This window comes from Erigeron canadensis, chromosome 8, assembly GCF_010389155.1.
Source record: "Erigeron canadensis isolate Cc75 chromosome 8, C_canadensis_v1, whole genome shotgun sequence".
Classification (NCBI taxonomy): Eukaryota; Viridiplantae; Streptophyta; class Magnoliopsida; order Asterales; family Asteraceae; genus Erigeron; species Erigeron canadensis.
The window spans coordinates 29,880,779-29,896,894 of NC_057768.1; the positions used below are offsets into that span (position 1 = coordinate 29,880,779).

At 34.5% G+C, this 16,116-nt stretch overlaps 4 protein-coding genes across 4 annotated transcripts; 1 reads left to right on the plus strand and 3 right to left on the minus strand.

Moving 5' to 3' along the window:
* Positions 1-338: 338 nt before the first annotated feature.
* LOC122610588 (protein WEAK CHLOROPLAST MOVEMENT UNDER BLUE LIGHT 1-like) lies at positions 339-3,905 on the plus strand. Its single transcript, XM_043783565.1, has 2 exons — positions 339-1,730; positions 2,019-3,905. The coding sequence occupies exons 1-2, from the start codon at positions 339-341 to the stop codon at positions 3,753-3,755; spliced, it is 3,129 nt and encodes a 1,042-aa protein (XP_043639500.1). The 3' UTR covers positions 3,756-3,905.
* On the minus strand, positions 3,828-6,277 carry LOC122580133 (alpha-amylase). Its single transcript, XM_043752403.1, has 4 exons — positions 6,138-6,277; positions 5,923-6,055; positions 4,695-5,503; positions 3,828-4,201 (listed from the first exon to the last, which is right to left on the minus strand). Exons 1-4 carry the CDS (start codon positions 6,237-6,239, stop codon positions 3,947-3,949), a joined length of 1,299 nt encoding a protein of 432 aa, XP_043608338.1. The 5' UTR covers positions 6,240-6,277; the 3' UTR covers positions 3,828-3,946.
* Positions 6,278-7,343: 1,066 nt separating this feature from the next.
* LOC122580037 (sterol carrier protein 2-like) lies at positions 7,344-9,205 on the minus strand. The gene is made up of 4 exons (XM_043752307.1): positions 8,959-9,205; positions 8,819-8,879; positions 7,707-7,809; positions 7,344-7,617 (listed from the first exon to the last, which is right to left on the minus strand). Exons 1-4 carry the CDS (start codon positions 9,085-9,087, stop codon positions 7,536-7,538), a joined length of 375 nt encoding a protein of 124 aa, XP_043608242.1. The 5' UTR covers positions 9,088-9,205; the 3' UTR covers positions 7,344-7,535.
* Positions 9,206-10,802: 1,597 nt separating this feature from the next.
* LOC122578162 (abscisic acid 8'-hydroxylase 4-like) lies at positions 10,803-13,934 on the minus strand. Its single transcript, XM_043750061.1, has 9 exons — positions 13,664-13,934; positions 13,169-13,490; positions 12,918-13,067; positions 12,572-12,820; positions 12,364-12,453; positions 12,170-12,248; positions 11,893-11,999; positions 11,678-11,796; positions 10,803-11,453 (listed from the first exon to the last, which is right to left on the minus strand). Exons 1-9 carry the CDS (start codon positions 13,861-13,863, stop codon positions 11,318-11,320), a joined length of 1,452 nt encoding a protein of 483 aa, XP_043605996.1. The 5' UTR covers positions 13,864-13,934; the 3' UTR covers positions 10,803-11,317.
* Positions 13,935-16,116: the final 2,182 nt, after the last annotated feature.

Consider the following 16,116-nt stretch of genomic DNA (forward strand, 5'->3'; position numbering starts at 1 on the left):
ATGCACATGCGATGAGCATTTGGTGGAGCTGCCCGGAGACCTGTATTAAACTTGGAGAGCGGTCAGGTTTGAACTTGAGACCTGTATTAAACTTTGCACAAGGCTTGAACCTTGGGGAATGATGTTGCATGCCGGATATCTTGGACATGTTAATTTATGATCTTATGTATGTTTTGAACATACTATGCAAGCATTGATATGTACCAATAGTTAAAATTTATTCATTTATATAGAATATATAGTTTTTAATATATTTTATCTTGAAAATTGAATTTATTGGTGTGATCTTTTGAATTTCAGATATTCAGTTAACTGTGCTTGTTTAGAACCATTGTCGAATGGATGAAGAAAAAACTCAACAAAAAAGTTTGACTAATAATGCTGAAGGATTGAAGCTGGTCATAAATGAAAAACTAGATCCGCCTCAAGTCGTGGTTAAGGAAATGGAGAGTAGTAATGATAAGAAAACAACTGGTACTTCGGTAAACGAACAAACTACATCAAATGCGGTTGTTACGAAACAAGAAGCATCAGCGGATCCAAGACCCTTGGGTTCTCCAACAGATGATTGGTTAAAACCTTCTCCGAAATCTCTTATCCATAATTCAGAAGAAAACAAATCCAATGATCAATTGCTTGAAACACAAGATGGTCGTGAAGAAGATGGTCGTATGGGTCAACGCTATGTTCAAGAAGATGATGGTGCTGGTGAAGGTCATATTCAAGAAGACGGTCCTATGAATCAAGACCGTGCTCAAAAAGATGGTTCTAATGTTCAAGAGTATGATCTCGTGGATCCAAACCATGGTCAAAACCATGTTCAAGAATATGTTCCTTTGGGTCAAGGTCATGTTCAGGAAAATGACAATGCTAAAAGAGATGATTCTATGGATCAAGAGCATGTTAAGGAAGGTGATTCTCAAGACCACGCTATAAAAGATGGTCTTGCAGGACAAAAGCATATTCAAAAAGATGATAGTAAGAGCGAAGACCATGTTAAAAAAGATGGTTTTAACGGTCAAGAACATGCTGAAAAAGATGATGATTTGGCTCAAGGTCAAGTAGAAGAAGATAACCGCTTCGATAAAGGTGTTGTTCAAGAAGTTGGTTCTAGTGAGCACCATGTTCAAGATGATGGCCTTACAGGTAAAGAACACGTTCATACGGGCCAAATTCATGTTCAAGAAGATGGTCCCACGGGTCAAGAGTATATTCAACAAGATAGCCTCATCGGTCAAAACCATACGGAACAAGATAATCCTATGAGTCAAGACCATAGTCGAGAAGATGGTCCCTCAATTCAAGATCATGTTCAAAAAGATGGTCATGTGGGTCAAGACCTTAATAAAAAAGATGGTCCAATGGATCCAGACCATGTTCAAAAAGATGGGCATACAGACCATGCTCAAAAAGTTGGGCATACGGGTCCAGACAATGTTCAAAAGGACGGCCTTATAGGTCAAGTCCATGCTCAAGAAGATCTTCATACAAATCGTGCTCTACAAAATGGTCCTACGAATCAAGAATCACCTTCTGGACTTACAAATGGTCAATCAGACAATCATGAAGTGAAATCCAGTAATTGGAAGTTGGTGAAAGCTGCTACGGACAAATCAAGCTATAGAATAGGAGATATAGATACCACTGCACCGTTTGAATCTGTTAAAGCAGCTGTTTCCATGTTTGGTGGCATTGTTGATTGGAAAGCCCACAAGATTAAAACAGAAGAGGTATAATCATTATCATTTTCTCTTACTCCAAAATTAGAAAATTCTCCACATACATTTAGTCCTTTTTTTTTTTTTTGGAAATATACTTTAAATCATCGTTTAATGGCCTATGCTATATGTTTATAATCTTATAAAGGACCTACTCCATTAACTGGGTAACAAGGTATTACTTCATGAGATTATGAACTTAATGTTAATTTTGATATTAGGGTCACTAGAATGGATATTGAGTGAACTTATGCAATTTACCCATCCAAAAAATGTTTTAAACTTTTGTAAACATTGCAGAGGCGCAAGTATATAACGCAAGAACTTAGAAAAGCTAATGAAGAGATCCCATTGCTAAAGAAAAAGGCACAGGCTGCAGAAGAATCCAAAGATCAGGTGTTAAAAGAGTTAGACAACACCAAAAGACTCCTAGAAGAATTGAAGTTAAATTTAGAGAGAGCAGAAACAGAAGAATGTCAAGCAAAACAAGATGCTGAGCTTGCAAAACTAAGAGTTGAAGAAATGGAGCAAGGTATAGAAGATGATGTTAGTGTAGCTGCCAAAACACAATTAGAAGTTGCACAGGCTCGTCATCAAGGAGCAGTTTTGGAAATAAAAAAGGTTAAAGAAGAACTTGAAAATCTCCAAAGAGATTACAAATTATTACTAACAGAAAAAGATTTAGCTATAAAGAATGCTAAAGAGGCTGTTTCCAGTTCAAAAGATATTGAGAAAACAGTTGAAAATTTAACTATCAAGCTGATAACAACTAAAGAAGAATTAGAATCGGCCCATGCTTCTCATTTGGAAGCAGAGGAATATAGACTCGGAGTACTTATGGCACAAGAACAAGATGAACTGAATTGGGACAAAGAGTTGAAAGAATCAGAAGAAGAATTTGAAAAAATTAACAAACAAATTATTGAAGCCGAAAGTTTAAAGTCAAAGCTTGACACTGCTACGGTAACACTTCGAGGTTTAAAAGTTGAATTAGCAACTTATATGGAAGAAAATCATAAAGATACACAAGCAGCAGTTGATGCAGCAAAGAAGGACCTTGAAGAAGTGAACAAAAACATCATAATCGTAACTGGTGAAGTCAAAAACTTGCAAGTAACCGCAACTTCATTAAATGCAGAGCTGGAAAAAGAGAAAGAACAACTCATTTCTATTAAGAAAAGGGAAGATATGGCAGCGATGGCAAGCGAGTCAGTTGAAGCTGACTTAAAGCGAACAATTTCAGAAGTTGAATCTATACAAACAAAAGAGAAAGAAGCACGGGAAAAAAGCTTGGAACTTCCAAAACAACTTCAAAAGGCAGCCGAGGAGGCTGATCACGCTAAATTACGTGCCCAAAAAGCTCACGAGGAACTAGAAAAAGCAAAAGAAGCAGCAAACCAAGCAAAAATTGAAGAAAACGCTATGCTTAGTAAACTAAATGCTGCTTTGAAGGAGATAGATTCAACACGAGCATCAGAAAGATTGGCTTTAGGAGCAATAAGTGCTCTTCATGAAAGTGAGTCTGCTAGAAGCAATTTCAGCGAGCCAGAATCAAGTGTTACACTTTCTTTAGAGGAGTACTATGATTTAAGCCGAAAAGCTAAGGAAGCTGAGGATCAAGCTAATAGTCGAGTATCTGAAGCTATTTGCCAAATAGATTTAGCAAAAGAATCTGAATTGAAAGCTATAAACAAGTTGGAACAAGTTAATTCTGATTTAGCTTCAAAAAAGGAACAACTTTTACTCACAATGGAGAAAGCAGAGAAAGCAAAAGAAGAAAAGAATGCAGCCGAGCAGGAGCTTAAAACGTGGAGATCTAAACACGAGCAAAAACGGAAAACCAAGGAAGGTGGTGGGCATAAAAGTGGTAAAGAAGACAAAGCTTCCGATAGTTATAGGTCCGACATGAAGACTGAAAGCAATAACAATGGGATTGGAACTTCAAAGTCTCGAAAGAAAAAGAAGCGATCATTTTTCCCAAGATTTCTCATGTTTTTCACGAGGAAGAAGCATTCAAGCAAGAATAATAATACATGAAATACAGATCAGGATGACTTTTTCTTCAATGTAGATGAAACACATTAATTTTTTTATATATCACACATTAGGTAATATTAATCCAATGTATTGTTATAAGAGCTAAAATGTACAATATAGTTTGTATTTTCACAGCTAAGATGATTGATCAAACCAAATCAACTTGCAAATTTGCAATGACTTGTTTAAAATTATGGTTGTTTCTCCCATACACAATAGTTCTCCCCAGAAGTAGTAATTTGAAAGTTTGGTGGAATAAGATTTCCAAGATCATTCTTTGGCCCGATTTTGACTATGATCTTTTCATCGATCTCTGCAACATAGAGTTCGGCCTCATAAGCCAATATCTTAACATGACTGGTTGCACCAATCCCATGTTTTGCTCTAGCCCATGATAATTTTGATAGTTCATCCTTGAGGCCCCAATCGAAGAAGTGGTCATAGAACTATGAAATACAAGCAATGGATCATTTTATAATTTGTTGTTGAATTAATTAGCAAGAAATATTGAAAACTACAAGAAAGAAAATGAACAAGATTGAGTTAATTTGGACCTTTTTGTTAACCTTTTAGGGTTAATTTGACAGAAAATTATATTTGAATCTGTCTGAATGTACTAACACTCATAAAGTGTTTAAGAATACAGGGATTTAGTTTAATTGGGTTGAGTTCACCTGCTAGTTAATGTGGATTTTTTCTTTGAATATCACACATTATGAAAGTATTAACTTGGTTACAAAAACTTTACTATCAAAATAACAACAAACAAAATGATATAGAAGTAACTGTTAAATACTTTTGACCCGTTACGCCACTAAAATAAACTCTGATTATAACTAGTGGGTTGAATCGACTGAACATGGCTGGCCCATTTTCAGTGTAGCTCGATTTCAACCGGTACCCAACATGTGCATTTTGCCACATATACTTAAAACTTACCAAGGAAGGGATCCCTGGATGGGTGAAGATGTAAGCATATCCTTGCATAACTTTATCAGAAGGAAATGGCCAAAGATTTTGAGTTGAACCCGTGTCATGATTATCGATAAATGTCACAGCATTTGCTGGAGAAACTCCAATCAGCCCTGGTGGCTTACCACTTGGGTCAATCAATCTCCACAACTCACCCTCCACTGCTGCTTGAAGTATACCCTTTGTAGTAAAATCAAAAGCAGTCAAAATACCACCACCTCCTTGTTGCACCCATTGCACAAGCTCATTTCTGTGATGATCTTGGTTGTATTCCGGCTTTCCATTTTGCCCATAAGCCAGAGAACTCCAATACTCTCCTATCGCAAAACTTGGAAACGTATTGTCCACATAGACTTTGGTTATACTTGGAGAATACCCCTTCACAAAATCAAACCGCCACCCATCAAAGCCTATCTCGGACTTAAGCCAATTCATCCAGTCAGATAATTCCTTTTGGACTCTTTTGTTAAGGTGATCAATATCCGGGGCACCTGCAAAGTCTTCTCCAGTGTCTGGATTTCCGTTTCCATCAGAATACTGAATGTCGTCTTTACATATGAGAGAAGGACCCCAATCAAGGCGGTCATCTGGAGTCCCGCCTTCAAAGATGCACCATATTCCTCTTCCATCTTGCTTTTCAGCTGTCCGGTGGTTTATGACTATGTCTGCAATTGCTTTGATTCCTTTGTTATTTAATGATTTGATCAAAGACTTGAGTTCATCTTGATTTCCATAGCTAGATGCATTCAGATCATACAATCTTCCTGGCATATATCCTGCAGCAGATATTAACAACCATGACAATGAACTACAGGACAAACAGCCCAATTTTACATATGGTTATTAATAAAGGTGTTTTTAGGCTTTGAAGGCTGAGAAGATTTTCAGGTTTGGCGGGTTGGGTAATGAATCAAAATGGGTTCCGGTTAAGCTGAATCATTACTGATACATGTTGACATCTAAAGGGTCTGATAGACCCGCAAATCGTTCAGGTCCAATATTTATAAAAAAAAAAAAAAAAAAGTAGTCAAAGTGCTTACCTTCGGCCTTAAAACAACTAAATATAAATTTCCTAGGCCCGCCTCTAATTTCCACCACTCAAATCAAAAACATCATTTTGTCGATTGATCTAGTGGCTAGGTTTGACTTTATATATACACGGTTAAAAGATAAACACACCACAAGTAAGATTAACCTTGAGGTGCAACAGACTGGGAGGGTGGTGGGAGCCAAATATGGGTAACTCCAGCCGCGGCAAGGTCATCGATGGAATTAAGCAACGAGTTGTACCATCCACCCTGCTTGTTGCATGATTCCCAGTTAAACCCCTGCAATAAACGTTAATTAAAACTGTCATAAACTATCTGTCACAAGTATTATAAATGATTTATTTTGTTACTCGAAGCGAACCTGAAACAACAACATCGGAACTGCCTCAAGCGATGTTACAAGAAAACATGTAGCCAAAAACATATGATGGATGATGTAAACATTGAGCTTAAAATGACTCATGTTTTGTTGCTAGCTAAATTGTGTATGTTGTATATAAATTAAAGTCATTATTTAGTGTGGCTAAAATCCATTTACTATCTATCTATATCTATATTAAAAAAGTAAAAATCTTAGCATTTTAAAACCCTCTTCAAAATTAAAACTATTTTAAAACATTGCCACATAGGATTACATCATATGTGTCATCTTCATAATTTTTTACAATATTTATCTTATTTATATATGTCAAAAAAGAATTTAAATATTAAAATAAAGACACATATACAAATACAAAATTAAAAATATAATAGTTTAACTTTAGATATACGTAGGATTCCCTACAAGTACATTAAACTAAATAAAAACTTTATATACACATAATTATAAGAAAAAATAACAAAATCAAATCCCATATCAAAATTAAAGCACATACATTAAAAAAAATAACATAATCAAATCCCATACCAAAGCTAAAACAGGTATAAATTTAACATATATTTTTAAATTTGGAAAGTATTTATTTATGAAAAAACATATAACTTTTTATGAAAACCTATAATTTGTGTTTTTATCCTTTTTCTTATTCCAAGTAATTTTCTTATTCGATGGGTGAGAAATCATTTTCTTTTTACGTTTTATACAAGTTTTTAATATTAAAAATATTTACAATCTTTATTTTTTTTTCAACTTTTTTATCACGCACACATCGTACGGGTAAAAGACCTAGTATCGGTATAAATGTCTATTTAAGGATGTTTTTCCTTTGGTTGTGTTTGTTCGTGCAAGACACGGTCCTCAGTTTGGTAGCGTGTTGACAATGTTTAATATGTACTTATGGGCCCCACTTAGAATTTCTATATAGAATTTGCTATGTCTTATTTTTTGTTTGCTTATTCTATCTGCACTTATCAGCCGGAAAAAATTAAGCAGGTACTCATATGCTTATAAAAAAATGTTATTTCTTATAATATAGAGGGTAGGATAAGGTTACCCTACATCTTAACTTCCCCATGGCTTCCCCATGTCCGGTACACCGTCGAGGTATTAAAGTCCAGACCCATAACAGTCCGTTCCTTTCCTTTCTTTAGTCAATCATGCATAGCCAAATCACACAATAGTACAAAATAAAAATCAAAACCATTGCAAATTAACAAATAAAATTTTGAGGATTTATTTTGTTTGTGGAGCAAGTAGATTACAACCGGTACGTATAGCAATACAGAACGTGTCTGTAGGATTTTTGGTAACCAATCGTCTTGTGTGACTTCATCAGTTCATCCTAGTACTTCTAAGCATCACATGATCATGTCTTGCTTACTACATCTTTGAGGGTTTAGGAAAGATGTCAGGTGTGAACTTTTGGGCTGCACTCAAACTACCCTTCACTTTCATTTTACCCCTGTGCACATATTAACCAAGGTTTGAGATAAAGATATTTATATAATGACCGTATATAGTTAAAGAGAGAGTTTGGGTGGAGGTCTATACATCATGAAAGCCATTTGAGGATTCATTTTCCCAGTGGCGATTTTAAAGAAATCTGCATCCGTGAAACTAAATGTGGCATCCGGCTTTCCTTCTCCATATGGGCCTGCAAGAAATTATCCTATCAAGTATGTTTTGAACTTGAAACAATCGAATACATTATGAAGATCAATGAATTGGGGATTTTAATGAATCGGGATTTTATTGTTTTAAAAAGCCCAATCTTTTTGGAGCCGCAAACTATCTTATTTTTAAACCCAGGACTTCATGAAATTACTTTAAAACACAACAACCACAACAACAACAACACCTAATCGAGGAAGTGAGATGTAGACAGTCTTGTGCCTACCCAGAGGTAGAGAGACTCTTCAATAAGGATATCCAAGCAAACTAAGCAAAAATAGGAAGTGTAAAGAGTTAAGTAGCAGTTGAAAATGCTTGAAAATACTTTCTCCCAATATTGGCCTCCCAATAAATGAACCCATATAGGAAAAGAATACCTTACCCAAAAAGCCCAACCCTTAAAAAGCCCGGCCGGGCTAAGCACAAATGCACAATCATCATGTCCAAATGTCCAATGTATAATCATCTTAAACTGAATCTGCTTCCCATATGTAATTCCATATCAAAATCTGACAGTTTTTTCCCTTCAATTTCCTTTATAACAGGCCTAAACAGGGACGGATGCAAAGAACTTAAAGGGTAGGAGACCCCACTCAACCCAAAATTCTAATAACCTTTTCCAGACTTATGCCAAAGCTTGTTAGCCCAGTTAAGTAGACCCATATTACAGCCCATTAGTCCCTATCTCTTAGATTCCCAATTAAATAGGCCCATATAACAGCCCATTACCTTTTAGATTGTTACTGTAAATGTAAATATTAGGTATTACATATCGACTATAGTATCCTAACAACTTGAAGAAAAACAACAAAAACAACAACAACTGTACCCAATCCTTGAGCGGGGTATGGGGAAGGTGAGTTGTAGACAGTTTTACCTTTACCCAAAAGGTATAGAGACTGAAGCACCTCCGGCCAAGAAGATGTAGCTGAAGAGGTTGAAGTGTTTTTACCTGTTTGTCGGAAAAAAAAAAAAATGTGCAAGCTTATTACCTTTGGTAACTTCTCCTTTCTTCAAATCAACAACGTAAATCTCTTCGTTGAATCCCACTTTCTATCAAATAAATATTTAAGAGTTAAAGAGTACTAATTATCATCAAATACACTAAATAAATCAAGTGAAAAAGTTCAACCTTGGGAGCAATGTGAATTTGGTAAACAAGGTTGATTTTTTTGGTGAGAGCTTTGCCAGCGTCGGTCGAAAAGTGGGTCTTCATTTGGTCCATCAAAGCAACGGATTTGAGTTCAGGAGAGGATGCCATAGAAGATTAGTTTATTTCTTGGTTTTTGATAGAAAAAAAATATGGACTTGTTACTAATTAGAGGTAACCAAGAGAAAAAAATTTTTTTATGATGTTGAATGCAGTCGTGGAATTAATGATATGTTTGTTACGTAGAGCAGAGGGATGGAGAATAACGCAACCCAACAATTTTTGGCATTTCATATTTTTTTTGTTTGTTTGTTTATGCCTTCTATAGTTCACATTGGTATGTGTTCCTTTCACCCATTCAAGGCTACAACATGAATTCATCCCCTAAAATGTGAAAAGTGTGTAATATATGTATGGGATATGATAATATAATTATTGAAATCAAACATATAAAATCAAAAGTTTGAGATTAGAAAAAAAAAAATTTTAATTTATTTATCATAATTTGAAAATTTTAGAAAGATTATTTTAAAAGGATTAATCATTTTTCTAAATATATATATATATATAGGGGGAAGGGAATATGAAGCTGTTAGGCACTCAAGTTGGGTGAAAAACCCCTCACATACCTTTTTTTAAAAGGTAAAAATCATAGGGGGCCATGTATTTATTTAAAATATTAAAATATTAGTATGTGAGGGGTTTTTCACCCAAGTTGGGTGCATAACAGCCTCATACTCACTTTTCCCATATGTATATTATAGCTAAGGTTCATTTCTTTTTTAGTCATTAAGTTCTGAGTGTATTAACTAGCTGAATGCATTAAGAATGTTTATATGTATTAAGTAAAATGTAAGTAATTGACGATTATTTTTGTTTATTAAGTAAAAAGAAAAGACAGATAAATTAAATTTTTAACTATTAAGGAAGTAAAAAAAACAAACAAGGCCTCGATACCGCATCATTGTATTAAACAACTTTTTTCTTTTTCCATGTATTTTCATAACTTATAAAAATTATTATAAATCCATCACTTCTTTTTCAGGAATACATGTAATTGCAACATGTATATCAAACTTTTGAAGTCTTTTTAAATACGCACATTGTATATTTTTTTAACATCAAACTTGTAATGCCACACATCATGTTGTACATGACATGGTTAGCCACGTATATATCAAGTCAACACCTTAGAACGGTCAAAACTTGAGAATTTTACCACCCTTATTCCTTTGGATAACAACACCTTTACTATTGTGAAAAAAAAAACTTTTAAATCTAACAATAAGCTTTTGACCCTCGCTAACTGGGGTCTGGATTTACTTTCACACTATGTACCTCGTGACTCATTTCAAAGTGAAAACTAACTAGATCCCATTGTTATACTAAGATTACTAGACCTAGCAACTCTTACCCGTATTTAAAAGGTTGGGTAACTTCGGGTATACTTCTTTCCTTTCGTTTTGACCCGTTACCCAAACCCGCCCGTCCCGCCCATTTTGCCAGGCCTAAAGATTACCAATAAACATGTCAAGAAAATTTGTAATGGATAATGGTTAGAAGTTTATATGCACATTGTTCTATGACTACTAAGGAAAGGAAGGTATTGTTAGGAACCACTCTATATATGTAACCACATTGTTATATATTGCTTTAACTGTATTTGTTTTAATGTCTGCTCAAAAAGCTATGTTGTGGTATATGAAACATAACAGTGTAGTCTGCGGTATGCAAATGGTTCATCAATGCACTCTTCTGATTTTGCTCCGACATTATATTAATGCACACTTTTGAGAATACCCTTTCGTGTTTCTTGTAAGTAGAAATACGTATGAAATTCTTCTATGATTGATTTGTATATTACACAGCTTTTCCAATTATTATTATTATTAAAGGTAGCATCCTTTACAACTTCGACAGATTCTATCAAATTCTGAAATGATTTGAGAACATGATCGTATCAACCGAAAGGTGCATTAAGTGTGGTCAGGAAATTTTATTTGACCAAGAAGATGTCCTCATCTGGAGGGCACTCCTTCCCTCTGCTGCTTTTGTAATCACACCGAGAAATCAGAGACTTACGTGGCATTGTTCTTCTGGATGATTCTTTCGATTTTACATATCAAGAAAAAAGAAAACGAAAACAAAAGGCAAAAGTCAAACAAGCTCTTCAATTCAGTCCAATGTCTCTTTAATAATACTAGCTGATATATCTTGATTGAAAATTGCATCAATAGAGGTGGTACAAAAAGGCAACATTATAGAGCAAAAGGCAGGAATCTTCTATCCTCAGATGACTTAATATGGGGATGGGCTAAAAAATGATAGCTAAGTTTGCCTTTTACATATCATAAGAAGCACCACATGCTGCTCCCTTTTCGTGGGTAGATTCCTTCTTAAATCTTGCAGGAAGTCCATGTATTGGCACTGGAAAAGGACTACATTGAATCCCACTTTCGGATCCCACCACTTCCCATCTGCATCCGCAATCATCACAAAAGCACAAGAACATATGCACTTTCTCAAAACTCATATCTACCATTATTTGTAATTCACTACTCTGTGATTCTAAAGATACTGCATACAGGGTTTGAGCCTCTGGGTAACTCGAAAGGTTACAGATTATAATGTTCGAAAGGTGGAATGCATTGACTGGCCAGCCTTTGACTAATTATACTAGTTTGACAAAACTAAAGTGTACCTGTATTTAGTGACTAGATGATGAATCATAATGAGCATTTCTAGCTTAGCTAGCTCATTTCCAGGACAGGCATGGACACCGCTTCCAAATGGCATAAATGTGTTGGGTTTCGGCGCGACCTAGATGCATATTAAGAAAATATTAAAACAATTATGAAAATAATTCTTTTTTTCCCCAAAATACACCATCAATCAGTCAAATTTCTTTGATTGTACCTTGAATCTTGATGGGTTGAATTGCTCTGGATTAGGAAAGAATTCAGGATTGTGGTGGATATTCCTAAACAAAGGCATGACCTTCCAGCCTTTGGGAATTAGGTAACCTGTTAGAATAATTAGGTATAATTTGGTGAATATCATAGTCTAACAAAGAGAACTAACCAGTAAATTAAGAGGACATAACTACATGAATGTATGTTGTTAACAACAAACAAACAGAACAATCGTAACGAAAAGAAGCCTACAAGATATTTGTGTCTAGCTAATGGCTTACCTTTGTATTCTACATCAGTAACTGCTTCTCTAAATGTGAACGATATGATGCTTGCCATTCTCAGGTTCTCCATTATCACCTAATTAAGATATATACACAATATACCTTTTTATCTTAGAAAAAAATAAAGATGTCTTCTTGTAGTAATATATTGAAGATATTGACATATATGCCATTGTGCATGAAATAAGTACCTTGCAAGTGACTGGCATATTTCTAGTTTGGGCCCATGTCAAGGGATGATTTCCATCATCATTAAGCTGGTAGATAGCCTTCTGTTCAGCCTACAGAAACATGATCAAGTCAGTCTTAGTTTTTACAAAAAAAAAAAAAAAAAAAAAAAAATAGCTAGTAATCCTATTAAGTTATTTAGAACAAAAAATGATCTTTTAAAAAGTTTACCTTCACAATCTCTAAAAGTTTTGGGTGATCATGCAAGTATTTAAGAATCCATGTCAATGCACTGGCCGTGGTATCTTGAGCCGCAAACAGAACTCCAATAATGTTATCAGCTATATGATCTTCACTCAGAATTTCACCCTTTTCGTCTTTCGAATTCAAAAGACTTCCAAGAAGGTCTCTCTCTGCTACCTTCATTTCTTTCCTCTCAAAAATGATTTCTCTTAATATATTCTGCAGCCGTTTTCTAGCCTGCAAGTTTGCAAGTCAAAAACCTCAAAAGTGATCAGTTTGGGTTACAAAAAGAAAAGGAAATAAAGGCTAATTCTATAGAATTAACTTGGCTTACCAAGAAAGCTTTTTTAAAGGGGGTGCCTGGTAACTTTATTGGCAAAGAATTGTAACCTCTGTCTACTATGCTGTAGTTCTTCTTTAGTTGATCTTTGTGTCTGGCATCCAAGTGTCCGAATATAGCGAGTATTCCAACTTCAAATGACAGCTGAAATCACGCCCCGAATATTATAAAACAATTCAAGAAAGATTTGTCCACAAGTACAGAAAGAACAAATGAAAGAAAAAACAAAGATAAAAAGAACAAACCTTTTTCATTTCATGAAATGTATCAACCACGTGGCCACCTACCCATGACTCCAAGGCAGAGACCGCGATTGCTTCAATATCTGGGACCAAAGCCCGGAGATTGTCAAGTGAAAAGGAACCTTGGACTAGCTTTCTTATCCGAGTGTGATACTCCCCTTGATGGAAAAAAAGTGCCAAGGGGCCTATTAAATTCTCTTTGCTTTTGGGATATGTTGGCTTGAACAAGTGAGCTTGATTAACCAACACGAATCGGGCTGCCTCTGGACTAGCTAACATGATGCTAGGACAACCCAAAATATGGGTCTTAAAAATCTCACCATATCTGTATCATACAAAATAAGTCCATATGTAATGTAAAGAAACAGAATGAAATAAACCGGTGCACTTAGCCTTATAGGGTGGCAATGTGTAGCTAGCTAGGTATACCATACCTTTATGTAATGTAAAGAAATGTGATCAAATGAATGAAATCTAATGTCATTTAGTTTGACAAACCTTTTTTGCTTCTTAGCAAAGAAGACGTTTGGATCTTGCGAATACAGTTGGAGTGTTTCACCGATATAAGGCCATCCGAGTGTGCCCGGAGGGAGTTTAGCTTTAAACCTTCGGTTCCTTCTTACAAAAATGTACCAAAAAAGTGCAACTAGAAAAATTAAGACATGAAGAACAAGGATAATTTCATCCCTTTCCTCCATATGTATAAGCAAACAAGTAGGTATTGTTATTGTTACTCTTTACCAAAATGTTCAGTCTTTGTATTTGTATATGGTTTCTGTTTATATAATATATGATGAAATATTATGGCTGCCAAAGGGGTTTATATAGAAAAGGAGAGTGAACCGTGAATCCTATATAAGGACAAAATCCCCAAGATTATAAATTATTAATGAAATTCAATATCTTTGATTATGACAGTATATGTATATAAATTAAAAGCCAATATTTTCCTCTAATTAAAGAAAGACCTCAACTTTTCTAAGAGAATCAGTATCCGATTTGACCAATATATACCTAAATCAGCTATAGGGGAAAATGATGAGATTTAGGTAAAATATACATGGATCATATATTTGTAAAAAATAGTAATGCATAAAACTTAGCTCTACAATTATATAAATATCTAGTTACCTGCACAATGTGGCGGGACTATGATAACGGCAGCGAGATGTGGGGTGTGGGGGCGGGGGGTGAGTCGAACTGGATGTGAGCGTTTGATATAAAAATGTAAAATGTTTTTATGCACGTTAAGTGAAACCTTAAAGCCTTCATTTAACATTTCTAGTAAAAGAAAAACAGTGTAAGTATTATATGCGATGGATGACATATGGTGTTATATGTTATAGGGCATTTTGGACATTTCAATTATAATATTAAGACATAACAAAAATAAAAATCCTAAAAACCCATTGTAGTATAGGACAACCGATCCGTGCTCGGATTACTATCGACAAATTTTACAGCAAACATGATTAAAGATAAATTATCATAACGCTCTAATTAACTTTTAACCTTGATAGAATTCGCCTGAGTACGAGTCTCACTCTATTATAAATTTGTGGGGTTGGATTAGCTAGGAGTTTTTCGAAAGTCATTAGTTTCATTCGAGATCATATACGTATAATTTAGAGTATGATAGAATAACGTTCTGAAAAAGAATCTGATTCCCTTATAAATAATTCTTAACCTTTTTATTTAAGTTAACATGAATATTTTAGTAATACGTTATAACTTTCTTCTCAAAAAGGATCTTGATGTAACTAATTTACCTATCCCATTTGTTATTATTTTATCACGTAATTGTTTAAAATATCATAATATCCTTTTCAATAAAAACGTTTAAAATACATACAATATCCAAATCCCCTAAAATACTTATGATATTCCATCCCGTCACCACCAAAACCACCGGTCGCCACTCACCGCTCACTACCCACATTTTGCTGCTGTCATCATCGTCCGGTCGCATTGCATGGGTAACCATATGTTAGTTCAAGAGAAGAATTCGTCAATGCGAATGGTGCAATATTTTATTGTGAGTATTTGTGTTTATCAGTTAAAGTTAGTTAAGGTACCTAGAGAGTAATAAATTTGAAATGTGTTAAACAAAATATATCGAGAGACTATTTAGGCTAAATAACTATGTTTCTTGATTGTGCTAGAAATATTTAAGATGGCTGTTGTAATTGTCGGCGAAGTTATATGTCCTTTTGAAAAGTTTAGCCAACTGTTTGGGATGCATGAGTCAACCATCGGTACGTTAGATTGTTTGCCTAGAACCAACGAGTAATTTCAATTGACTTTATTGCCATTACTATGATAATGAGACTTGCATAAAAGAAACAGAACACTCGTGTTATCAATGAATATATATTATTGTTTAATTTGGTGTTTATATCGTTGAGATAACTAATTTTATTTGGTACCTCTTTAAAGTCAAAACATAGCTTAACACATGTTTAACACTTTGTAAATTGTTTGTGGGTATATATGACGCTAAAAAAGGCAAATTGTCAAGAAAATTAAAAAACAAACCAATTGAACTTTTATTAACTTTTCTCTATAAAATAACTTTCTCAAACTTAAACAGGGTGTAACTAATTCATTTTTTTTAATAAAAAAATGGGCACTTTTTTTAATTTTTTTTATTTAAATTTCGCTTACGTGCCTATGTGCAAGGACGGAGCTACTATGGGGTAGCTCCAATTTTGGTACAATGTAACTTTTTAAAATTTTAATGGTATATTTGTAATTTTTTTTCTAAAAAAACAAAAATCTAAACAGTTTATACATACAAATATTACATTCGTTGTTATAAACTTATTATTTAAAGTTCATAAGTCATTGAAGTATTAATGTTAAGATAAATCCATCCATAGGCAGAATAACAAGCTTCAGTTGTTTTGATTTTTAATCGAAAGAATGAAGAAAGGTTAAGGAAAAAGTTTTCT